The sequence below is a fragment of the Caloenas nicobarica genome, chromosome 1 (assembly GCF_036013445.1).
Source record: "Caloenas nicobarica isolate bCalNic1 chromosome 1, bCalNic1.hap1, whole genome shotgun sequence".
In the NCBI taxonomy this organism is placed as follows: domain Eukaryota; kingdom Metazoa; phylum Chordata; class Aves; order Columbiformes; family Columbidae; genus Caloenas; species Caloenas nicobarica.
Genome location: NC_088245.1, coordinates 108,440,970 through 108,467,037, shown reverse-complemented (window position 1 = coordinate 108,467,037; position 26,068 = coordinate 108,440,970). Strand labels below are relative to the sequence as shown.

The 26,068-nt window shown below is 39.2% G+C and overlaps 1 protein-coding gene across 3 annotated transcripts in view; it reads left to right on the top strand.

The window, feature by feature from the left end:
* Positions 1-26,068, top strand: part of SH3KBP1 (SH3 domain containing kinase binding protein 1) — a 236,335-nt gene that overhangs the window by 7,333 nt on the left and 202,934 nt on the right. For 2 of the 3 annotated variants that reach the window (XM_065646473.1, XM_065646464.1), the window contains exon 2: positions 22,330-22,487. In XM_065646473.1, the coding sequence (XP_065502545.1) occupies positions 22,330-22,487 (158 nt within the window). Of the gene's footprint in view, positions 1-22,329; positions 22,488-26,068 lie in introns of those variants that run through there. The other variant, XM_065646482.1, reaches the window with a different exon arrangement.

Genomic DNA, 26,068 nt, shown 5'->3' with positions numbered 1-26,068 from the left:
TTCAGTGATGCCCAATGATAGGATGAGGGGCAACGGGCACAGACTGAAGCCTAGGAGGCTCCATCTGAATATGAGGAGTAACTTCTTTGCTTTGAGGGTGCCAGAGCCCTGGAACAGGCTGCCCAGAGAGGTTGTGGAGTCCCCTTCTCTGGAGGCATTCAAAACCTGCCTTGATGCATTCCTGTGCGCTCTGCTCTGGGTGAACCTGCTTTAGGAGGTGGGTTGGACTAGATGATCTCCAGAGGTCCCTTCCAACCCCAACCATTCTGTGATTCTGCAAGCAGTTGAAGGTGCTTGTAAATACCAGGTTATAAACAAACACTTTCATCATCAGTATTTTTATCTTAGTATTTTCAAGGGATTGTTAAAGCTTTTCTGTTGGGAAAGGAGAGGATAGGTTGCTTTTGTTTATGTGAAATCACATTGATCACTTCTGCTGTCACCGTGGTTAGAAGTCTTGTGCCCTTTGAACCAGTTAGATTACTAATACTGACAGACAACTATTGTCCACATGGTTTTACATTAGTGGTTGAGAAAGATACTTTGCTGTGAAGTACTACAGCTGGTTTGTGCACACCAAAGGAATGTTACACCAAGATGTAATGTGATCAAAAAAACTTGAATCTATGTGAGAGTCTGATTGTTCTGTACCGGTTACAATCCCTTTTTGCTGTTTTTCCCCTATCTTAATTCTCATTTTTCCCCTTTCCAAATTTTCCTCTATCCCTTGCCCTCAAATTCTACCCTGCTTCCGTCGTAAACCCTTAGCATTTTATCTTTTTTCCGTCTCTCTCCTCCACTTGATGCATCTCAGACATGCCACTTCCCCTTTCTCCCTCTCTCTTATCAAAGCATCAACAGAGGGAGCACTCAGAGCGCATTTCCTGTGTGTGGGGCCACGCTGACCTCCAGCAAACAAGAGCTGCCCTTGCATCAAAACTTCTGCTTGACCCTGTGGGGTGGGTTGTGTTGGAGGGTGCTCACTGCAATGGGAGGCCTGCGGGGTTCAGCTGGTGAAGGCTGACAGCTCTGCAGCTCTATGTAAAATAAAGCATTTATGAGCCTTGAGCTTAGCAGAAATTGTGTAAATTGCACGTGGAAGGCGGGAGGCGTGTTTGTGGTTCTTGACTGCTCTTTGCTGAATTTTAAGTTCTCTCTCCAAAATGGTGGAGATTTTGGAGCTTTTCAGCAAAATAGCTGTAAGATGGTTTTAAATAGGAATAGCATGTGTCATTTTTGTCATTCTTGAAAATAGTTGAACAGTTTCAGCTGAATAAGGAAAAATCATAAGAAAGATAAGTAGCATGATTTTTTCCTTTTTTTTTTAAAAAAGGTTTAAGCAGCTGTAAAGTGGCTTCATATATGAAATGTTGTGTAAAAATCTTCCCCAACCTGCAGAAAGTCTTTATTCTCCTCCTTCTGTGGGGTGTTACACATTTTAAGTCCTCTGTTGTCATTGGTAGGTTTGTTTCTCACAACAAGGTGGTTGCATTGGAGCTGTTCAGGATCATATTTCCAGTTGTTTGGAGACCACATTTATACAGCCTATGAATGTCTTCATGGTCTGAGTTCAAGTGGAGTTTTCATAAACTGTGATAAAATATTTTCAGTAACCTATGTAAAATTTCGTTAAAAAATAGCTGGCACAAAGCTTTTTTCTCCTAGAAACCAAGAGATATTGACATTTCTGTCATAAAAGGTGGTCAGAGTTGCCTTCTAAATGGATCAAGGTAGGAATCTGAAATCAAGTAATATAAAATATATGAATATGTGTATATACGTAAAAGATTATGGAAATAATTTCTGATCACGTAGTCTTTTTTGTGTGTTGGTATCTCTTCTACTTGCCCCTTTCAAGTAGCTCTTCTTTTCTCAGTGTCTCCATTATAGTTGTTTTTTAAAATTTTTTTTTATATTAACTGTTGCTTTTAGATCAGAAATTGTGATAAAGATGATAATATTTTTAAATAGGTGGTTTCTTAAAACAACAGAATTCTTGCTCTTTTTTGTGCTAATCAAATATTCATATGTAGAAAATTATGGTCGAGCTGCTAGAACAGTTTTTTTTTTTTTTTTCTGCTGGGATTTAATGAAGTATATGTAATAATTAAAACACTTTATTTAGAAGCAGTTTGATTTTAATGCTGAATGCATAGGTATCTCTGGTTAAACTGTTACTGATGCAATATATACAATGTATCTGTAATGTTATTCAGGTTACTTCTTTCGTAATTACTATTCATTAGATGTTAGAGGTTGGTGGTTTGTGGTGTGGCGGTGGTTTTGTTTTGGTTTTGGTTTTTTGTTTGTTTGTTGTTTGGTTGGGTTTTTTTGTTTTTTTGGGGTTTTTTTGTGGAGAATACTGCTGGTAATCATTCTACCAGCAGTGCGTCAGAATTAATGTAGCAGATCAGCATTGACCTTGTAGATAATGCGTTGACTCCTTCCCTGCTGGAAGAGGAAGAGATGCATGTGTTAGGAGGAGAAAAAAGAGAGCTTGGTAATGTGAAATGAGCAGCTGAAATTTCAGGGCTGAAATGTTAGAGGTCATTGAAGTGCTGAAAGCAGGTTAGCCCTGATGGGATCAAAGGAGAGAAAACAGCCACAGAGATGGTATCTATTGTTTTGCTCTGATACTGCTGATATAGAGCAAGCTCATAAAAAACGATGATGGATTTTGTATGGTTCCTATCTGTGTTTTTCTAAAATCACAGAATACAAAACCTGAGACCAGGGAGTGGATGTTTGTTTTCCTGGGATGCAAGAACAGGAAGTAGCTGTAGGGCATATCTACGTTCTGCATGCCATGGAATGATGAAAAATTGTATTTGGGGAGGGGAACAAGAGAGGAGGCGAGTATCAAGATTCACTAATTCAGTTAATGTAAAAGTAATTGCTGACATTTTACTTCACACAGAGAGGAAACATAATAAAAGCTTTAAGTCTCTATGTGTGAGAGAATATGCAGTACTGCAGTTCAGTTGTCATGGATTGTATTAGCAAATGGAGTTGACTTTTTTTCCTCTTTATTGTTGATGATTGAGAAGCATCAGTAGAAACCAACTCTTGAGAATGCAGTGGTAATGTCCACTTAAAAACTGTATGGTGAGATGACTGTTGCAATGTCTCAGCTATGCTTTGTTCCTAACATAAATATAACTTTAGCTTAGAGAGAGAGGAGCATCCTGGATGCTGAGAGGTGGAAAGGATGTATTTGTTCTCATTCTTCAAGCGATTTGTATTCCAGTGGGGGGTGTCGCTGAGAATTCATGCTTCTGTTTTAGGATGAAGAGTTGTCTAGAGTTGTGGATCAGAAATTATGTCTGTGCTGAAACAATTCTCTTTAGCAACAAGGATAATGTGGTATAGAAAGCTGAGCAGTTATATGAGGAAAATATCCCTAACCTCTAAATTATCTATAAGGGTCAGTGTAAAGAGATGCCTTTTGAACTCTACCTTTCAATTTCTTTAGAAGTATTGTAGAGGAGGAGAAAGTTCCTCTGCTTTTCTCCTTCTCACTCTTTTGTACTGTGCAGCTAAAACACTTCAGATGATTGAAACCAGCTCATGACAAAAACAGTGTAAATCTGCTCATTTATTTAAAGACCAAAGTCATCACTGGTGCACGGCTCCCCGGGGAACTAATGCTTTTTCAAAAAATGTCAATATAGATTTGTTGCATGTGTTGCAAGTCGAGGCCCAACTTGATCCCACAGCAGTGGGGTTGGAGTAGATGACCTTTAGAAGTCTCTTCTGACCCAAAGCATTCAATGATCTATCAATATTTAATCATCTTTCAATGGTCACACTGCTCATATTTAAAAATTAAGCGCTTTGTGTCCCACAAGTGATTTGTAATAAGTGAATTTATGTGACCTACCTTTAAAGAAAACCCTCCAAAACTATCACAAAACCCCTCAGCATCCAAAACTATCACAAAACCCCTCATCATCCAAAACTATCACAAAAACTCAGCAAAACAGAAATCCCCATGACATGTTCTGTTTTGCATTTGCAGTTTCCAGGATCTTGCTTATTCATTTACAAAGCAACATGTTGGTGCTTGTTATTGATAATGAGGTCTCAAAACAAACACACACACAAGTTACTTCAGAGTGTTTTCCTGTTTGTTTTGGTTTGGTTTTGTGGGAAGAAGTTCTTGAAGGTCAGTGCAACTGCTGGTGCTATCCCATGCTATATTGACTACCACTGTCAACCTGACTCTCTTTGTATGTAGCACTGTCTTCCCACATAGCTAGATGTATAAAGATTTTAGTTAAACATAGCAGAAGTAGTAGAGCATAAATGTACACAAACAGAACTTTTCATTTTTGAGCCAAATGTAAAACCATTCTTTGAGAATTCTCATCTCAGGTTTAAATTGAATATGTCCTCTATCTGTGGTTGCTGCTTCATCTTTACCACTGGCAAGAAACATTTTTAATACTCTGGTAACCTGGCAGAATGGATTTTATTTTCTGTGATAGGCTTGTGCAGCATTGAAAATTTGCTATCCTTGTGGCAGATATAAAGCTGGCAAGCAGCAAGACCTCAGTGTTTTTCAGTGTTTTTCTCATTCCTGCTGTTCTTTCTGTGAGGTCTCACCGAGCTCATATTGAGCTGTTAATGCTCTTCTGTCTACTTTCCATTGTAAAAGGGCACACCAGAAATTCTAAAGTGCATCCAGAAAAAGACACCTGTATTTTCAGGTTTCATTATGACAAGGTTTAAAAAACTTTTTGCTGTCAAATTTCAAGTGCTTATTAAAAAGTGTTTTAACTTTGGAAGAGTGGTGAAGTTTATTTATAAACAATATTCAAATGTTTTATGGACAAAGATTGCTTACCTTGATACTTTTCTTTTTCATCAGCCATTTCTTATGAATGTGTCCTTATTGTCATCACCAGCTTTATGGAAAAATATCACATCAAGGTCTTTCACTCTAGAAAATACCATCTTAATTTCCTGTGAAGTAGTCTGGGTACTGTATTTCAGCAAGACTGCAGAACTGCAGTGTTTGTTGAATACGAATATCAAGCTTTCTGCTTAAACTATCTGTTTAAAACAAACAAACAAGCAACACCCCCCCCCAAAAAAAAAAAAAACCAAAACAACACACACAAACCAGCCAGAACTCCTCAAACAACTCCTACAAAAAACCCCAAACCCTAGAAGAACCTAACTTTGTTCCCATCAGCTTTTCAATAATGGGGCAAAGGGAAAGGAAGGAGAAATGGATGCAGAGAGGAATGGCCTCTAGTCAAGGTTAAGTTTGGAAGCCTTGCCTTGAGTGCATGATCAAGCAGTTTGTGACAATGGATATTTCTGAACCAGCTGAGAGTTAGCATCAGTACTTCCAGGCAGGGTATGGTCCTGCTAACTAGGAAAAGAAAATTGCACCATGTGAAGGCTGGCCTGGTAGTAAGCAATGTGTAGAACTTCACTTGCTTATGTAATGGAAATTTGAATTCCAGTTCCAGAAGAGTACAAAAGATGTCTGCAAATTTGTGAACCCTTGTGATATTAACGATTTTTTCCTTAATGTCATGAGCCACTCTTTATTCTTCTGTTGAAATTTTTGTTCAAGGATGCAGCAAACTGCCAATAGTCATTGAGACTACTGGCTTGATAGCTTTCAAACTTTTTTTTCTTTTTTTAATACCTGTATTTTTAGATTGCTTGTGGGAAAGAAAAGGTTAATCACTATGCAGTCTTGAAATCTGGAGTTCGTTCAGACTTAAATATCTTGATATTGAAGTCAAATGGTTTAAACCAGCTCCAACTAGTGGATTTGAATGATTTTGATACACTTCTTTGCTTTTGTTGTGTTTTTGTTTAATGAAATGGGTAACATTAATTTTAAGATTCTAAGCCATTTGCTGCATTGAGCTGATCATTTAAGTAGTTCAGTCATTAATCTCAGTCTGATACTGGATTATTTTTTATCTTTATTTCATTGTTAATTGCTATATTCTTAATATTGGAAATGTGTTCTTTGTAGCTATTTTTGTTAGTAACTTTTACAACACAGTTACTTTTTCAGGTGATGCAGATCTAAATTTTTTGGTGGATTTTGTTGGATTTTAACTGATTAGCTTATACATTTGACCAGGCTCTCAGTTGCTTCTTTCTTTTTGTAGCAGTCAATGAGTCTTTTTAGTCATAGTGAGCCAGGTTTAGCTATCTGTATAAAACTGCTCCAACTTCGTAGAGGTAGCCTGTATTTAATAGAGGGATTTCTGAGCATAGTTGATCTAGTTTAGTTAACTTGTATTACTGATGGAAGGTTTTAATACAACACCAAGAAGCACCTTCTATGACTTCTTCCTTGCTTGATTGAGTGCAGCTGAAGGCTTGAACTGGGTGTCCTGTGTGATGAAAAGAAATACACCTTTGAACAGCCAACTCATTTGTACAAGTAAGATGGACTCTTTCTGTTGCAAGCAACAGCCTTTCAAGTGGGAGAGAAATCTTATTGCTACTGTTGCTGTCAACATTGGTTACAATTGTTTTTAATGTTCCTCTGGACAGCTGCTATATTTCCTCCTCTGTCCAATTATCTCTTCTAAAATGGGAAAGATCGTTATATTCTTTGAAACTTTTCATATTAAAGTCCTTTGTATCTGCTTATCATTTCATCAAATACCTTTATTTAGCTGCATTTAAAAACAGTTGAAATACATTCCTCAGTTTTACCTTGACCATTGAGGTCAACTTGAATGGTCTTTGTTCTGTCACCTCATACCCCCTTTCAGAATTGCTCACTTCGATTTGCATTAAGCATGCTACTTATTTTAGAGGCTACAATTTTTCTGTGGGATGCACCTATAAATAGTATTTTTGACAAGCTGACATGTCAATTATCTGGCTGTGGTTCATAGCAGATTGAGATAAGATGCCATCTAGTTCATGATGAGCTATGGTCTGACAATTCAAAGTTGTCTGCAGTGGTTCTGGAGTTGTAAGAGATCTATTAATACGTATTCCTCCACAATATATTTGATAGTTTGTTCACATTCGTGCAGAAAACAGTCTTGTTTATTCTTGTGTGTTTCTTGTTCCTTCACTGCATTCTGTCAGAAAGCAGTTGCTCTTCTTCCTGTTGCTTATAGAAGTGCCTCTTTCCCCTTGTAAATTGTGTTTTGTTGTTAATTTGGGTTAGTGGTGGGGTTTGTGTATCATGTCGTCTTTTCATATACACTTCCTCCAGATTCATCTGTCTTTCAAGTGCACTACTTCTCTTTTTAGGAAAGTTTTCTATATACTTCACTTACACAGCCTCAAAACTCCCTATATTAAGATGCAAACATCTACAGAATCCTGAAGACAATCTGGTGTGGAATACAGCAAAACTGTGGGTAGTTCTTTACGAATTTTGCTTCAGAATTAGGGAAACAACAAACCTTCAGCTGGTTTCCTATAAGTACTGTGTCAGGGAGGGGAGGGTCTGGCTGTCTTTCAGAGACTATTGCTTTAGTCCACTGAGTTTTTCAGAGTTGGAATTGGTACCTTGGAAGGTAAATGCTGAGGTGTGTTGCTCATTGTGTTTTCCCAGCCACCTTTTTGATATTTTCTGATGGAAGACTGGTGCCTTTTGTGTGCGGAGAAAAACGGGTTGTGGAAGTCGGCAAAACTAAATGCTGAAGTTCCAGTGTTTTTTTAGTTTGGAGAACTTAGAAGCAGGATGTTGCTATTTTAAGTAGTATTTCAGTTCCTGTCTGTTGAAGTCTGTTGGTGTCTCTCTCAAGAACCAAAACCAAGGAGATGATGTAAATGTAGCTGTTCAAGGCAGAGATTTTAAATGCAAGAAATGCTCTTTGCATCTCCAGACCCTCTGGAATGTAGGATTAGTTTTGGCTTCCGACTTCCTTGGCTCCAAGAGCTTGGATCATTGGAAACCAGGGAAGGTCATTAGAAGATTTTTTCAAATGGATGGAGCCCAGGAACCTTGTTCTTAGATGAGGGAGAAGTAGATCTTTCTGCTTGGCCTTGGAAGAAGTGGTCAAGGTAGATAACATTCAGTGACAGCATTATCTCTGTCCTTTCTAGTTCTCTTGGTTGCATGGTTTTAGCCTGAACACTGCCTCCTGGATGCCACAGAAAGATTCTGTACCAGTATTCAAGGTGGTTCTACTCATCTTGAGTAGAATCTGCCTTGTTGTTTCTTCCTTGTCTGCATGCTTTGTTCTGTTCCAGACAGTACCAGTGTTGGTAACTAGGGGTAGATGGGAGGAGGAGGATTTCAGAACAATAATTGCTTATAAAACAATAGGGTTCATTGCCTCTGTTTATGTTTACTTGGGTTCCACAGAGCTCCATCCTGCTGCTTCCTCCCCCTTCTCCCTGCAGCCTCAATGTGGCAATAGGCTCTCTAAATGCTGTCTATTGTTTGTGCTTTCATTCCATATGCAGCTCTGCTGAGCATTGTCATTCACCCAGCACACAGTTGCTCAAATTCCTTATTGGAGCAATGTGGTCATCAGGTCACAAGCTGTTCTTACTTGCAATGAAAGTTTGTGACAAGCTTTCAGATGTACTTGTTTGGCTTGCATCCGTCTTTGCTTTCAGGATTATTCTTCTGAGAAGGAGCTCTGTGTAGTATCTCTTTGTTTGGAGATTTATTCTAGTTGCAAGCATTAAAGAAGGTCTCTTGGAAGTGAGTGTTCAGGTGGAGGAGACTTCTTGAGTTATTTAACCTGCTACCAGAGATACCTTCTAGAAGAGCTGTGTCTTCTACTTGCAGCATAACCTCTGCTTTGTGAAAGGCTTTGCCTTGTTCAAAATCCAGAGGATTTCTCTAAGAGAAAATGAAAATAAAAGATGTTAATGGAAGTGCCTCCTTGCCCAGGCCTAACTGACACATGGGATTTTGAAAATCACCATGAAAGAACAGAGGAGCTAATGGCTGTGATATGGGAACATTTTTATTCATAAGAGCAACAGAAAGTATGTTAGTTTGTGAATTCCATTTATTGTGACATCCAGAAGAATGCAGAAACTGATTTACCTGCAGAAACTGATTTACCTGCAGGAACTGATTTGAGCTGAGAAAAAAGAGGCATTAAAGATATAATCTAAAATTTATTTCTCCAGAATTGCATCCTGAATTCTAGAATTGAAATTTGAAAGCTTTTTAATGCACAGAGTCAATACATGTTATTTGATATGATAGTTAAGTTTATTTGCCCAAGGGTTTTCTGGAACTTGCAAATCTTTATATGCAGTAGTTTCTGTTTCTAAAATGGCATATTTTTTTTTCAGCACTATTGCTCTTAGCATAGTTCGAAGGAGAATAAAAAAACCTGAAGTGAAAAGACAAGTTGCTAAGAATTGCGAGCAGCAGAGTTATGAGACTTCATTATTAATCAAGAAAAAATATTATATTGGTGGGTGGTAAAGGTGTTATTTTAATAAAATAACTCCTTCCTTCAAACGCTCCTATCCTACCTTCTGCTGTTGCTCACATGATTGAGCAAGTTAGGAGGTTTTTTTAGCACCTTAGGTGGTTTTTGGCTGTTGTTCAGTATGACCTAGATGTTAATGGAGAGGGTTTAATGCTGGCATGTAAGTCTTCTATTGGACCATAGTGGTGAAATGCAAATTAGCTGTGGTCTGAGCTGTTGTACTTAGAGCTATGAGCACCAGCACACACATAGCTTTTACAGGTCCTATAAAGCCTTACAATCTGTTGTATGTGGAAGCACAGTAGCGAGTGTCCTTTCATTTGGATTATAAATTATGAAACTGCTGAGGAGTTCCATACTGGGCCTGATCTTCCTCTGACTGTGAAGCTTTGAAGGTTGAAATGCTTGGATTTATGTAAAAGAGGGTTAGAAGAAAAAAAAAAAGGAGTCTGATTATTTACTTTCTATATCAAGTCCAGGTTCTTACTGTTGTACAGTACATCTCTTAGTGACATTTTATAATGCATCAGTAAAAACATCGCACTGGTTTCTAATGGTAACATTTGACAGGTCAAATCACGAAGAGCTGCAGATGGGGTAAATATTTTGGAACTGCTGTCTTAAAAATAATAGAATTCCATGAAACTGAGAGAGAATGACGTAGCTTTGAAATTATGTTAAGACACCGTGTTTGTCTGCAGCTGGCATTGCATAGCAAAGGTCTGTAAACACCGTCCAAGGATTTTGACTGTATCAAGCTGTTGCTGCCAGCAATCTCTTCTTGCAGGAACTGCCACTTCCAACAGGAGGAACACCACAACATGATGTATCTGTGTACCACTTTGCAGTCTAGTTGCTTAATGTAAACCCATCTTTATCAGTACTTGAAGTAAATGTGGCTAAGATGAAGAGGAGTACGTCATATTCTCCCCATCCTCCTCCTGTGTGAAAGGGTTGCTACTTTTGGCAAAGACGGGTGGTGATAGTAACAGCTTAGGCATCTATAGTGAAATCTGCCAAGCTTGTCTGAGATCATATTCATAATTACACTCGTGCATCTAGTCTGATTTCAGTGAGACTAGGTGAACATTACTGTTCTGGAAGCTCTGAAGCTTTAACAATTAAATGCTATGCAGTACACAATGTGAAGACTGCGAATAAATTGTTGACCAAACCCTCTTCTCATGTTCCTGGGAGTTAAATAATGCTACATTATGCCACTGAAAAGGTTAACTGTTACCTTGCTTTCCACATTTTTTGTTTATTTGACCTTCCACCTCGGTGCGTATCTATCAGCATCTACAAATACTATCAAGGCAACTTTGGAACTAGAATCACGTGGCAGTTACACTGGACTAGTACTTCTGAGTAATCTTAAACAGCAGTAATTTTCATGGTATCAGCTTTTCTATCCTGCTTCCTCTTTATGTTGATATACCCATTTGGTAGCAACTCTCATGAGTTTAACCAAATAGTAATTTTGTATATAGTTTTAGCTGTAAGTAATCTTTCTCCTTTTTGTTCTGAAGAAATAACTAATATCCTTCCTAGCTTCTCAGTTGTCTGAGAATATGATTTAGAAACCACAAGAGTAGCATTACTAACAAGTTTTTATGAATAGATAGTTTGTCAAATGGGAATTATTTGTCTTTGTTTGCATAGCTTGACTTACAATCCTCTTCTCCTTTCCTGTTTATCCCAGCAATGGCTATAATCCTTTATACCGTTCAGAACTTTGAATTATTTTTATGGATGTTGGAGGAAGCAGGAGCTCATGTTGATATTACGATATTAAATGTCTCCCTCCAAATCCGATGTCTTCTATTTCTTCTGGATGGCTTCTTCTGGGCATTAGTATCTGAGGGGAAGAACAATGTTAAAACAAGTGAACTAACTCTCAAGACAGTTTTGCCTGTGTGAGGCACCATATTGCTTCAGTTACAGGTTAATGCACTGTGCATCATCTACAAACTTGATGACAATGCGAATCAAAAGCAAGCTTGTTTGTGAACACTATGTACTGGGATCATCTGCTCTAGCTGAGAGGTACTCTGGTTGATAGAACCAGTGAATTACAGTAAAATTAATCTCTTTCAGTAGCAACAGTCCGATTCTAGCAGTTTGTTGTCGAAGGCAGAAGGACCACTTTGCCCTGCAGGAAAAGATGAATTAATTAGTGGAATAAAAGTGCCTCCCAAACTGCCTGCCACCTGAATGCCAAAGATCATCTATGCAATCACGCTCTTTCAAAAGGGTTAAGGAGACTTGGCCCATAAAATCTGACATATTGTTGGATCCACAGTGGTATATAAGGGAGCCTTTGAGAATACAGATGCCATTTAGAACTACCACAACAATCTTATATTTTCTTGCTTACTCTGTAGTTGTGTGTCCATTAAAATCTCTGATGATCAGATGTGCTTTGGCATATCGTTTAAAAAGTTTGTATCAGAGGTGTGAGTGTGATATAATAGATTCAGTGAGAGGCAACTACGGTGGTAGGCCTTAAGAACAGCTGAACAAATTAATAATATTTATTAGAAGTACCTGCCTGAAGTCGTTTACCACAAAATTGCTATGAGATTCAAGTTTTATATTGGAACACCTTATCTATATACAGAAATATGAATGCACTGACTTATTGTTGTTCTTTATTTACCTAACTGGAAATGCGAGATTTTTTTGATTGTGATCATAGCAAAGGTCTTAGCTGGAATATAAAGTATTTCTTGTCCTGCTGAGTAAATTCTACTAGAATAACTTGGTGTTTGTGGTTTTTTTAAGAGCTGGAACCAAGCATGCTGTTCCCTCTTTGGAAAAGAGAAAACTAGTTTCCTCTTTTTCTGGAGGACAGCTCAGGTGTTATGTCAGCTGGAGTGGCTTCAGCTCTGCTGCTGCCCAGAGAAGAGTCACGTCAGGACAGCCTTAGGCCAAGTGCTCACTCTTTACTCCAAATTAGGTTTTGGTTGGGGTCCTCTGCACAGCGCCTTTGCTTCTGTGCCTGTGTGTGTGTGTACGTGGGAATTGCACACAAAGGGGCTTCCTCTCAAATGCTTCTCGTCTGTCCTAAGTGCTCCATGGCTACCTACTACGTTTCCAGTGAATGTGCAGACTTGGTGAAGAGCATTTCTGGCCTGTGGGAGCAGACTGGGACTATAGCATAAAAAGATCCGTGTACAGCATGACTTAGGTGGCCCTTTCTGTGACTGCTCTGCTCTTGGATGGTGTGATTCAGTGAAGATACTATTCCAGGACTATGACCTTTAGTTCCCCCCCGTTGTTTTCAAAGGGGAAACAAGAAAATATAATGTAAACTGAAAGCTGTTGTCTTAGCAGAGGAGTTGCTTTTTATCTTGCAACATGGATTCAACCTCTTGAAGATTGAGTAGTACATGTTTTCCTTCTGGTATTGTCTTTTCCTCCCCCTTATCCTCCCCCTTTCATGAAGCTGAATCCTTGCAGATACTTCTAGCAGAGAGTATTATTTCTGATACCAAGTGTTGCAAAAGAAAAAGTATTAAAAAATGAACAAAATTGGAATTAATTTTTCCATAAAGTTATGGTTCTTTGATAATTGCTTGCAATCAAGCAGATACAAAATGTTTAAGTTATTTTTTTCTGCCACAGATGTGCTACAAAACTGAGAGCCCAAGCTTTCTTAAAAATATCAGTTGCAATCTACATTTAAATTGTAAAGTTAGTGGTATATTATTATCATATAATTGGTTTTGGTGTGCTTTTCAGAGGTAGCGTGTGGCAAAGGGCATTTCCATTTTGGTAGAATAATGTCCCAAAGGGCTGTTCAGTGTCTCCTTCATCTAAAGCTGTAAAGTGTGATGACACTGAGGAAGTTGACTCTTTACAAACTACAGATTATTTTGTTCTCTGGTAGAAGAGCCCCATCTGAACTCTTCTTCCCAGATGCTAACAACCATTTAGTTATAATCATCATAGAGATGTTATAGCTAATGCCTGCAATAGCTGCGATGGTTTTGGATAGAAAGGGCTTTTGGAACCCCATATGGGCATTCAGTGGTTACACCACTGCATTCCCCTTTCATCAGATCTGCGCCATCTGTAATAAATTCCGCCAGACCGTATATGAATCTGTCTTCCTCCTCCTCCCTCAAACACATTTGTACCACAGCATCCCACATGTGATTGGCCTGCCAGCTACTCAGTGTTCCTAGAGTCCAGAAGACAATGGCCTTGTGGGTCATGTTTGGTTTTCAGGCCTTCTGGCCCTCCAGATCTAGCTTAGGAAACTAGCACTATTGAATGTAATGTATGTTTGTTTGTTTTGAGTTCAGAATGTAAGTTGCACTTTGTCATTTGGTCTAATAAAAGGTACTGATTTTTTCCCCTCCTAGTACCTTCTAATGTTTTACTAAGAGTTTTCTTGCAACCTGTTGTATAGCAAAAATATAGATTGTTTTTTTTTAAAAATTTTTATTTAGTATGCCCATAAGCACTCAAAGCATAGTACGTTCACCAGTTTGTACCTATGTCTCTCAAGCAGAACAGTGCATTTGAAGTAAGTCCTTTTTTAGCAAGTTTTGAGGCAGATGGAATGTGATGGCCAGATTGTTAACCCATTATAAAATGTACTTATAATTGAAAACGTTGATAAACTGTTAAGTATTTGCTACGAAATGAATCTTTGTAACTGTTTTATAAGAGAAATGTGGTGTAACAGAAAGGCAACACATTCCGACTTCTTGATTAATAGGTTTTGATAACAAATCCATCTACTATAGGTGGTAGAGAACATGAAGCCAACTGTCATCAGTGAGACCCTCCTGTAGAGGCTTAGGCAGTGTGACCTGAGAGCAAGGTTGTTGTGTGATGCTTGTTCACGCTGTCAGTATTTGCTACTTCTGAACGGTTATCGTCATGCAAAAGAGAAAGGCTCTGTTGCACTCTCTTCTGAGGAACTGTAATTTGAACTTTAATTTAAAGCTTTAGTGTAGAATATTTGAAGGTAGTTTGTCTAGTTTCGGTTCTGTTTTTTTGGGTAAGCCAGTGCAACATATGTGTTTATCATTCGCATGAAGCTGAGTGACTAACAAAAGTGAAAATGCAAGACTTACACTAGAGAAGCTCTTCACTCTCTGACTGCTGTGTCTAACTGCATACACTAGTTTTAAGGCCTGGATTTGTGTGTAAAACCGTGCTCTGCAGAAGGTGGTGTTGCCATATGGATGCTGTTATTTGGGTGGAATAGTGCCAAAGACGTTAATAACATTCCCATTGTGCCTACACACTTCAGATGTCACCAGAAGCTGATTTAATAATGTAGTTTTTGTTGCACAGTAGCAAATCTCTGTTTCTTTTCTTGTTTCATTTCTTGCTTGGAAAGACACTGAACAATAATTGAAAGTACCGTAAACCGAGACACTTCTGTCTTCGAATATTGGTGGCGTTGTTAAAGAAATACTTATTCTGACTACATCAGTTTTAAGATATTAGATTTTTCTTGTAATTTAAAATGTGGCAAGGAAACAAACTAATCAATAGGAAAAATGTTTATAATTATCTACAAAATCATTTAATGTGTGTATGTAAGACTAATTTGGGTAATGAAAAGTGGGAATAGTTAAACTTTTAATAATTTTTTTTCCATATATGCTTATTTTAAATATAGCTGAGAGGTTACATTTTAGTTCCTGATTTACAGCATTGTTTAAAATTCTGTATTTGAAACCCAAACCTCTAAGCATTAAATTAAAAAAAAAATCTTTGTCCCTGACATTACAGTAATGAATTGTACTGTGCCAGTCTCCAGCAGCGTTGGTAATAATTAGCTTTGATTCTGTTTCATGAGTTTTTATGTTACAATTTGGATTGATGGTAATATAAGGCTAGGGATAGCTGATTGTGTTGGCATGGGAATGAACATTCCCCTTTTAGATCAAAATAACTTGAATCGCTTTTGATATTGGATTTCATTCCTAATGTGAAAAATGCCTTTTTTTCCAACAGAAGGAATCTAATAGCTAGAGTTTGCAAGCTGGGGCAGGTTTGACTTTCAGGCATGATGGCGCACAATTATTTTGAAGAAAAATACACCAAAAAGAGAAGCCAGATCTGTCTGCTCCAATTTTGCCATTTTATTTTGCTTTTGGCTTAAAAGGGTCTTGGGTTTTGGCTGTTAATGTAACAAGCTGTTTACCTTGGCAGAGCTGGGCCTAAGACCAGCCTTCGTTGGTTAACAAATAAAATTAGTTTGAGCTCACTGTCCATGGAGTGTTTTCTCACATCATAAATCATTGTGCAAACTGGGACACTGTTTTAGTCCAGTTCCTGAGGAGAAATCTAGCACAGTGCTTCAGGAATTAGATACATTGTATTTGCAGCTGTGGGGCAAAATTCAGATCTGCTTTATTCTTAGTGTATCTGGATCGGTGTTGTCTCCAGTACCAATCTAGCTTCCATGAAGACAATTTTTTTTCTCAAAAGAAACAAAAAACATTTAAGTTTGACTAGCAGAACAAATTATTCAAAACACAGTTTGAGAAAGTGGTGGGGTTTACTGTGATAAAGAAAATGAGCTTGATTTAAAAACTGCAACTGCATGGACCTATAAATTGTGAAGCACTTTTAGCCTGTCATATGCTCTGCAAGCTTCAGTAGTGTGATAAATGAGAATTTTGAGTGATCTCAGAAGTACCTTCCCGTCAGTTTGTCACAATCTGCGCATTTGTTAGGTGTGCTCTTGTTCCTCTTTCTGAACTGTGCTCTTGGTTTTCTTTGAAGAGCTTATAAACATCTTGATTGTGTGGTCCATTTTTGGTGACTCATGTCTCTGACAGCTTACACACACTTATGTTAACAGTAATCAAATTCTCTGAGAGGAGACAGCTTTTAAAAATATTTATATGTTTTTTAATAAGTGGAAAATTGTATAGACAGAGAAGAGCCTGCACAGTAAAGGGTTTTTTGTTTGTTTAATAAACTTCCAGTAAAACAAAGTGGTTGAACAGCTGCAGCTGTCTGTATATGAACTAGTGCAAAGCAGACAAACTCCAGGAAGATAACTCCAGTACCTCCAGCTGACCCAAGCAGCTGTAGAGTCAGTTCAAGAACCCTCTCATGCCTTTTGGTCTCTCTTCCTAAGAGAGTGAACATAGCTAATAAGAACACAAACCTATGAAGAATAAGGTCAGTTTTACAGCCTTCTTAGGAGAAAACTGCAAACACAGCAACAGGTACTAGAACTCTTTTAAAACAGGGGACTTGGAGAGTGGCAGAGTTGTTTGCCTTCCTTCAGTATGTCTTGCTGCATTCTGAATGTTGAGGAGTGTTTGAAAAATCAGTAGTTGGAGCCAGTCCGAATCTCTGCTCCATGTCCATCTCCCCCTTACAGCTCTCTTACCACCTCCTGATTGCTTAGGGAGAACTCAGAGCAAAGCAGTATGTAATTGCATCCACAGCAAAATGAGAATAGGATTTAAAAGCTTTTTAAATAGGGAGGAGAAATGACTTGGCACATACAAAAAGCTGTATATAAGCTGTGAGTCCTGAGAGCAAGTGCATCCTAGTAGGCTGCTTAAAAATGAAGGACACATGGCCTTACTCTCAAAAGATCTTTCCTGGGGCTAAACCAAATTGGAAACACCCTGCTAAATAGTCTGAGTTCTGCATTTTTTTGAGCCTGAGTACTGTTGTGTTCTGTGGAGATTTTAATTTTTTTTTTTTTTTAATTGTCGTTGTTGTGAGACTTAAAGTAGCGTGTGTACCTTCATGCCTCTGCCTGAATCCAGTAGTCTTTGGAGAGATATTATGTAAATACAACTTCTGAACAAACTTTACTGGTTTCTCTAAGGTAAAGGGTGCATATGTGGCATAGTATTGATGCTATTTTTATGGACTTTAGTTAATATTTTAGAAACTTACCTTTTTTTTTAAAAAAAAATTTTTTTCTAACTGGAATGGTTAGTTCGAAGTCAACAGATTCTGTGGTTTGTGTAGCAGTTGCCATAGAATGGATCCAGAAACTCCACCAAAGGTGATGTGGAATGGCTCAGTAGTTGTGGTGGAATGCTGCAGGGCAACTAGGTGAATTTAAAAATTGGTTGGATGATTGAGCTTAGAGAGTTGGGCTTTCCAGATCTTCTCCACGTTCTGAAGGCTTCAAGAGCCTAAAGCCCCAGCTTTCCTGCATGAAGGGTGGGCAGAGTCTGTGTCTGTTGGGGTGGGAATGGAGTTTCCCAGAATGGCGAGTCTGGAAACCTGGAGTTTATAACTTCTGACACCAGCAGGAAGGTTCCTGCTTTGCCTCAAGGTCTGCAATCACAGAACAGATTCAGTGCTCTTTTAGGTGGTAAGGGTCTGAGTACTCCAACCAGTGAAGCGCCAAAGCTGACTAAATCTGAGCCATGCAGGAGCACCAGGAGAAAGCGGCAAGTGATAATAGTAGGGAAATTCCCTGTTGTGGGGGATGGAGACTCCCATCTGCTGACCTGCCCTGTCATCTAGGGAGGCTTGTTGCTTGCCAGGGACTTGGATCTGGAACATTGTGGAAAGACTGCCACGGTTTGTCTGGCCCTCAGACTACTATCCCCTGCTGCTCTGTTGTGTAGACTTCGATGATATTGCCAGGAGTAATCTGGAAAGTATCAGTTGTGACTATACGGCCCCAGGGTGATGATCAGGGGCATGGGAGCCTGGCTGGTTTTCTCCTTGATCCCTTCAGTGAGAGAGAGGAGTGTGAGGAAGTCTGGGCAGATCCTGTGGTTGCATAGGTGTTGTCAGAAAAAGAATTCTAATTTAATGATCATGGGATCCTCTTTTGAGGATTGCTTGGAAAAGATGGGACCCACCTGACTAAGTGGAGCAAGGGCATCTCCTCACCAACCAGCTGAGGAGAGCTTTAAAATAGTAATGATGGGGGAAGGAGAGAATAACCAACAGTCTTGTGAAGAAGTGGTGGATCAGATTTGCAAACAAAATGTGTGGAGTGACGCAGACTATGGAAACCCTGTAATCAACAAAACAGGACTGAAGGGGGCCCTTCCCAAGCATATCTGTATAAACAAGGAAGTGCCTTCATAATTACAGAGAAAACTCTTGTACTCTTTCTGGGAAATCAGCGTGACTGGTTGCCTCTCTGAAATGTCTGTGCTCTCATGCATACAGTATGGGGTGCAAATAAGAGGAGTTACATGTCTACATGCAGTTGCAGAGTTCTGATTTCGTTTTGATCCTGAAGATATGATGGGATAGCTCACGTGATTGGAGCGCTGCGATAGATGGATACAGGTTGTTTGGGAAAGACTGGCTAGGAAGGTGAGAGAGTTGCTTTTTATGTAGCAGAGCAGCTGAAATGCATGGAGCTCTGCTGTGGGACACATAGTGAACCACCTGAGAGTTTATGGGTTATGGGTAGAGGGCAGACCAATGTGGACGATGTTGTGGTAGGTGTCTCTACAAACCACCTAACCAGGAAGTAGTTGATGAGGCCTTCAGACCATTGGAATAAGGCTCTCGTTGGCAGGACTTGGCCCTCATGGAAGATTTTCGACCACCCTGATATCTACTGGAGGGATAGAGTAGTTGTTTGTGCCCTGGGTTTGAGCAATCTAGGAGGTTTCTGGTGTGTGTTGGCTGCTGCTTCTCATACTTGCAAACAAGGAAGAACTGTTTGTGGATCTGAAGGCTGAGGGCAGACTTGGCTGCACTAACCATAAGATGGTAAGTTTGAGGATCCAGAGAGGAGCAGGGGGAAAAAGCAGAAAGGAGGATTGCAACCCTGGACTTGAAGAGGGAAGACTTTGGCCTGTTGAGGGCTCTGCTTGGAAGAATCCCATTGGAGACAGTTGTGGAGAACAGAGGGATCCAGGTGAGCTGGTTGCTTTTCAGAGATCACTTCCTCTGAGCTAATAGTGGTCCATCCTGATAAGCACAAAAACAAGCAGAGGAGGTAGGATGCCTTCATGGATGAATAAGGAGCTCCTGACAAAAATCAAACATAAAAAGAAAGAGGACAGGAGGTGAAAGCAGGGAGAAGTGACCTGGGATGAAGGTAGAGAGAAGGTCTGTGTGTGCAGGAATGGGGTTAGGAAAGCCAAAGCTCACCTCGAGTTGAATGTGGAGAGGGATGTTGTTGTGGGTTAACCCCAGTAGGCAGCTCAGCCCCACACAGCTGCTTGCTAACTCTTCCACAGAGGGATGGGGAAGCATATTGAAAGGGTAAAAGTGAGAATACTCATGGGTTGAAATAAAGACAGCTTAAAGAGTAGAGCAAATGCTGTGTATGCAGGCAAAGCAAAAGAAGGAACTCTGCTCTCCATCAGCAGGCAGAAATTTAGCCATCTCCAGGAAAGCAGGGCTCCGTCACGCATAATGGTGACTTGGCAAGACAAATGCTGTACATCCCTTCTTCTTTCCACCAGCTTTTATTGCAGAGCACACACCGTATGGTATGGAATATCCCTTTGGTCAGTTGTGGTCAGCTGTCCTGCCTGTGTTCTAGTTTTTTGTGTACCCCCAGCCTACTTGCTGTTGAGCAGTGTGAGAAATGGAGAAGGCCTTGAGGCTGTGTAAGCATCCTTCAGCGATAGCTAAAACATCTGGGTGTTATCAACAATGTTTTAGTCACAAATCCAAAACGGCACTATGTGAACTGCTATGAAGAAAATTACCTCTATCCCAGCTGAAACCAGTACAGGTGTGAAAGACAGGGAGAGGAAAAGAGGCAATGGGCATGAATTGAAATACAAGAACATTGAAACATAAGAAAACTTTTTTAACCGTAAGGGTGATCGAACACTGGAATTTCCATTGTCAGAGATATCCAAACCTGGCTGCATAAGGCCCTAAGCAACTTGCACTTTAGCTATCTCTGCTTTGAATAATGGGATTTGGCCTACAGATGTGCCTTCCAACCCCAAATGTTGTGTGATTTGGGTAGTGATTAATGGATAGTAATCTACTTGCAAGGTGGTAATAAATGGAGTACCACCAGAGGCTGTCCTGGGACCTGTTCTGTTTAACATCTTTAGCAATTACTGGAGAATGCAGTGGGCTGCACTCTCCTCAAGTATGTGGTTGATATGAAATTAATTGAAAAGTTGATGTACTGAAGTGTGGAGGGAACTGAGGTTAGAGAAACTCCAATTGCCTAGCTTAGAGAAAACGGGATGTGCTAATAACAGCCTTACAATACCTACAAGGAGGTGATCAAGAAGATGGAGTCAGGCTCTTCACAGCAGTGCATGGTGGGATGAGAAGACCAATGGATGTAAATTGAAACAAGAAAGGTTTCAATGGATTCTCCCAGTCAAGCAGTGGAGCAGGTTGCCCTGTGTGCCCTGCCTCTGTCCTTGAAGATTTTCAAGACCCATGTGAACAAAGCCTTGGGCAACCTGGATTGGCATCAGAACCAGCGTTGCTTTGAATAGGAAGATGAACTAGAGACCTGAGGTCCTCCCTGGCCTGCATGACTCTGACTTTTCAGTTAAGTTTCAGTGGTAACTTTTTCAAGTTCTGCTTGTATGTCAGCTTGTAATGTGTGGTGCCACTCTTGGGCCATTCATTATGTAGTTTATCAGGCCTCTTGTGAACTGGTTTTATAATGGTTTTGGGCTTCACAAAAGAAGTCATAGATTAATATTATCAGCTGTAGTCTCGTGTCTGGGATGCATCCGAAAGTCAAAACACTCTTTGAGCTACGACTTGCAGGCTCTGCGGGTGGTAGATGTTCAGCATTGTGTCTGTGTGGCATTTTGGGTGTTGAAAGGAATAACTCTGCTTCCCTGTCAGCTTAATTCAATTTAGTTCTCAGGGTTTCTGTTATTTAGGCAGAACCTTTTTACAGTCTGTGGTGTAATGGTTAGCTTTGCTTTGTGAGCTGTATTGCCTGGTTGCTGGCCACATCTTGCAGGGTTTACATAGCACAGTCATTTGTGCAGAAAGCAGATGCCTATTAATAGTTCTCATTTTGCTGTTTTAATGGCTGAAGTGCTAAATATTTGGTGGAACATCCTGGGACATGGTTTTCTACTGAAGAAAACAGGAGTAAGACTTTACAAATATGGCTATCCTTGACCTTGCCAATCTGTCTCCTCCTGATGAACCACTAAATATAACCATGGCTTCTGTATTTGCATACCCCAGATCTATTGTTTTTGATTGTCCTAAGGAATTTTTCTGTCTTTCTGACTTCCTTAATTCTCTACAGAGACTTTGTTGTCTGTGTGGTTTCAAGGAATGGGAAGCCTTCCTAGGAAAAGGCAAAGATAAACCATACAATGGTAGCAAGCTTATAATGCGCCTCTGTCTGATAATAGGCATACAGAGCAGTAGGAGTATTTCATCTTCAGATCCGATCCTCTGATGCATAATCAGAAGCAAAAGTAAATTTTTCTCCCTTTGGTGAAACCTTGCGAGAGCATGTTAATGCAGCAAAGCTTTGCATTTTTGTATAGTAAAACTACTCATGATGCAAAAAATTGTTGTTAAATACTCTTTAGGTTAATAGTGATGTATTTAGCAAAGCATATGCAGTGGCTTGGGATGCTTATGAATTTGAGACCCTTTCCAGAAATAAGATGCTTTAGAAGTCCCATGAACAAGTGCTAAAATGTTGTCCAAGAAATAAAAATAAACCTTGTAATGCTGCCAGAGTAGATACTGCTGAAGCATCACAAATTGATTTCCTTTAAACAGTAAAGAAAAATGTATGCCATTTGTTGCCTTAACCATGATGGGCATGTGGTTGTTTTTTTTTTTTTTCCTTTGGCCTCTCATGTCGCAGTTACTCACAAAACATTACCATTACATGTTTCCTATTTGGTGTGCTCTCTTGGTTAAACTGAATATATTACTTTCACTGAGAATATGTAATTGCATTGGTGTTTTCCTATTCCTCTCATGGAAACTTAAGTGTAGTCAATAATTATGTGTATTTATGTTTCTCTTTTAGTTGAGGCGATAGTGGAGTTTGACTACAAAGCTCAACATGATGATGAGCTGACGATCACTGTAGGTGACATAATCACCAATATCAAGAAAGATGATGGAGGCTGGTGGGAAGGACAGCTCAAAGGCAGAAGAGGTTTGTTCCCTGACAACTTTGTAAGAGTGAGTACAAAGTGGAACTGTTCTTGTGTTGTATGTATACGTTTTGTGTACTGTGCTGTTTGGGCTAGATACCAGCCTTTATATCATAATATTATCCAAAACCATAATATATTGCAATACAATATGCTATTGAGGCTATGTTACAAAGACAAGATTACTTTCTTTGCAAAGGCAATGTAGTTTTGATATCCTGAAAATAAAAGTAGCTACCCCTACATTTTTCTGCTTTTCAGTTATTCTGTTTCACTGTGTGGTCTGGGAACAAAGTGATTATTCGAGAAAACATATGTCATGACGTGCAATATTTTGTCTTCTCTGTAACTGCTACTTCTTCTCCAGAGTGCTTTCTTAGGTTTTATAGAAGCTTTTTGTGAGTATTTATTCCTGGCTAAACAAATTGAGAATAATTAAAGTGTTTTGATTGGTTGGTTGGTTTGTCTGGGGGGGGAGTGTTTTGTTTTTATTGTTTGTTTGTTTGGGGTTTTTTTCTTTTCTTTCTCTCCACACCTCTCCCCCGCCCCCCCCCCCAAACAGTTGCCTATAAAAACTTTTAAAAAAACCCAAACAAAACATTACTTTGTATTTCACGTAATGTGTCAAATAACTTGCAGTGATACTGGTGTTAGGAAAGCTGTTCAAAGTTTTAGAAATATCTTTTTTACTGGGCATGTGTGTGTGCATGTGCATGTCTGCACAAATGAGACTAGCCGCTAATACCTCTGGGCCTCCTTGATTTGTCATTGCAGAGCTAGGTTGTTAGTTTCTAGAAAGCTCCATAAACTTGGCTTTCCACTATGGAAAAGAGAGTAAGAACTAAAATAAGTTACATAAATAGGTTTTATGTTAATCTGTTACTACAGCTTCAGAGGATCTTTGGGACTTTCCCCTTTCCAAGGATATGACTGTATTTTTCTTCTGCTTCTTTTTCTTCTGTGTGAGCCTGTTGTGTGTTTAGACGTGCACATAATGAAGTAATTTCATTTTGCTGCAGTAATGCTGCACGTGTCCTGGTAATTTGCGGAAGTGGTTTGGTGGCAAACTTACTGAGCCTGTAGTGGGGTGGGGATGGACACGAGAGCCTCAGTGTCCTGTGGGGACAAGCATACACCATCCTAATCCTTGTTCTTGTCATTGCCAAGAAGATAGAATAGATCCGTGTCTGTCAGGCAGCAATGATGAAACAACAATAAATGTTTTGGATTTTTGTCTTCTCATAAAATATCACTATCTGCTCTTTGCCTCTCCTCCACTTTTTTTTTTCCTCCGCATTGAGAGCTGTTTTCTGAAGAACTAAAAACCACATTAAATTCTTCCCTGTTTTTAACTTGAATGCGAAGTCAAATATGTTTTTCACAGTTGAGCATTCCATCGCTAAATAAAGTAATGTGAAGTGGAAGATACAAACTTCCTAAAAGTATAGTTAGTTTGTGAATATCTTGAGTGAAAACTTCCATTTTTCTTCAGTTTTTCTTGTGTAAATCTCCTTGTAGCTGGAGATTGTAAGAAATTGTAAACTTTCTCTTTCGGTTATGGAAAATCTTTTAACAAGCGCACGCAGAGTCCAGCTCCCCAGTAATCAGTTCATACCCCATTGCTGTTCTGTTGTGTCAGCAAGGTACTCGAGAGGCAGGCAAAAAGGAGTGCTACAAATAAGTGGTGGAGCTGAATGCAACTCCAAATTCCCATTTCTTATCGTAATTGGTTGTAAGAGTGGTTACTTGAGAAAGTTATTCAGAGGTAAAAATCACTAGTGAAATTCTTGAGATACTTTGCATTCTAGCTTCAAGTGGAGGGAATAATTTCTTATGGAACATAGATTTTCCTTTCTGTGATTTGATTTCCTTTTGAATAAATTCATGATGACATTCCAAAGAAACTGTTGGGTTTTGCAAAAAATTGAATGTTTAGGCTGAATTGAAACCACTGAATTAACACACTGAAGAGGCCTGAGTGTTATCAGTTAGCATGTGTGAATATATTCTGGAAGTGGAGTTTGAAGATAAAAGAATTTGGAAGAAAATATGTACTAATCAGAAATGGAAAAATTAGGGAAATGCAATATATTGCAATGTTTATGAAAAGACATTAATACGAAGTGTTACTTACGAAAATTAAAAAATATGTTTTCAAGGGAGTACTGGGTTGTGACGTGGAAAAGATATTTGGAGTTGCCTGTAGCAAAAGTGGTTTTAAATTTCACGGAATAAATGCAAATCAGGAGATCATTGAAGAGGAGTTGTCTGAAGACAGATGTGAGAAAGAAAGAGGAAAGGAGAGGTAGCAATGATATGTATGCAGTACATCTGCAGTTATTTTTTTCAGGGGACTTTCACTGTGAAGTTATATCAGAGGTGCTTCCTGTTCTTGAATCTGCAAAACAACTGCTCTGAATTTTGTGTATTTTTATACATACAGACACAAGATAGATTCATACTTTTCTTATGCTCTGCAATTCAGTATGCAAGCTGTAACAGACGAGGTATTTGAAATTTCTTTTATCTTTCTGCTTTCACTGCCTATTAGCCTGCAGCTATGGTCACTGAAGATTTTGTGGGAGTAGTTTGTCTAAATATGAGAAAATTGTCTTTAATTAGATCTTCTTTAAGATCTAATTTACCTCTATTTGCCTTTGTAGATACCTACTTTTGTGAGAGATAGTGATGCCTAATTTATCATAAGAAATGTGTGGAATGCATATCTGGTTGTTGTCTTTTCTGTTTTCTTTCAATTTTTCAGGCAGAGAAATAGAAGTATGGGTGGAGAATGACCTACTGTTTCTGGTTGTCTGTTTTACTCCGCTGTTACACAGTTGAAAAAAGGAGGTAGCAGATGTGATTGCAGTGTTGTTCATTTGCATGGTATAAAGTTGGTCTTTGATGCCTTTCTAGCTTAAAAACTTCAACTTGAAATCTCATATCCGTACTTTTATAGCCAGAAAATAAAGTAAATGTGGATGATGTGTAGGGTATTAGTGTGGGGGGTTTGTGTGTGTGTGTTTTGTTTTGTTTTAATGCCATTAGGAGACTGGTGGGGGGCTTTTGATTTTTTTTTTGTGGTCTTATTTTGACAAATTCCTCATCTAACCATGCTCTGCAGTGTAAAACTGTGTTTGTAAGTGTGGCAACATCTGAGACAGTTAGATTTTGCTGATAGCAGATGAAGATGTAGAAAGCAGGAAACTGTGGTGCAGAGCCATGCTTGCGGGTTTTAATTTACAAACCCCATTCTATGTGGGATTGGGTAGCATTATACTGGTAAACTGAATGTGCTTCCTGTGGCAGCCTCCAGCCTTCTCTGTACTCCAGAGGACTTGCCAATATTGCTAGCTGGATTGGGGAGGTAAACTCATCTTAAATTTAGTAAGAAGTGTGGTAGTAGTTATTTTTGGAATTGTGGTGGGTATCTTGGATTTTAGAATGAATGAAACAGGACAGGGGATTTGTGTAACTACTGCTGCCTCAGGTCAGAACAGCAACCTGGATTTCTTGTTACACAAGCAGAATACAATCTTTAAACAGTGCAAATTAGTTGTAGGATGTCAGGGATGTTTGTGCTCAATCATAGGTACACAGTCAAGATCC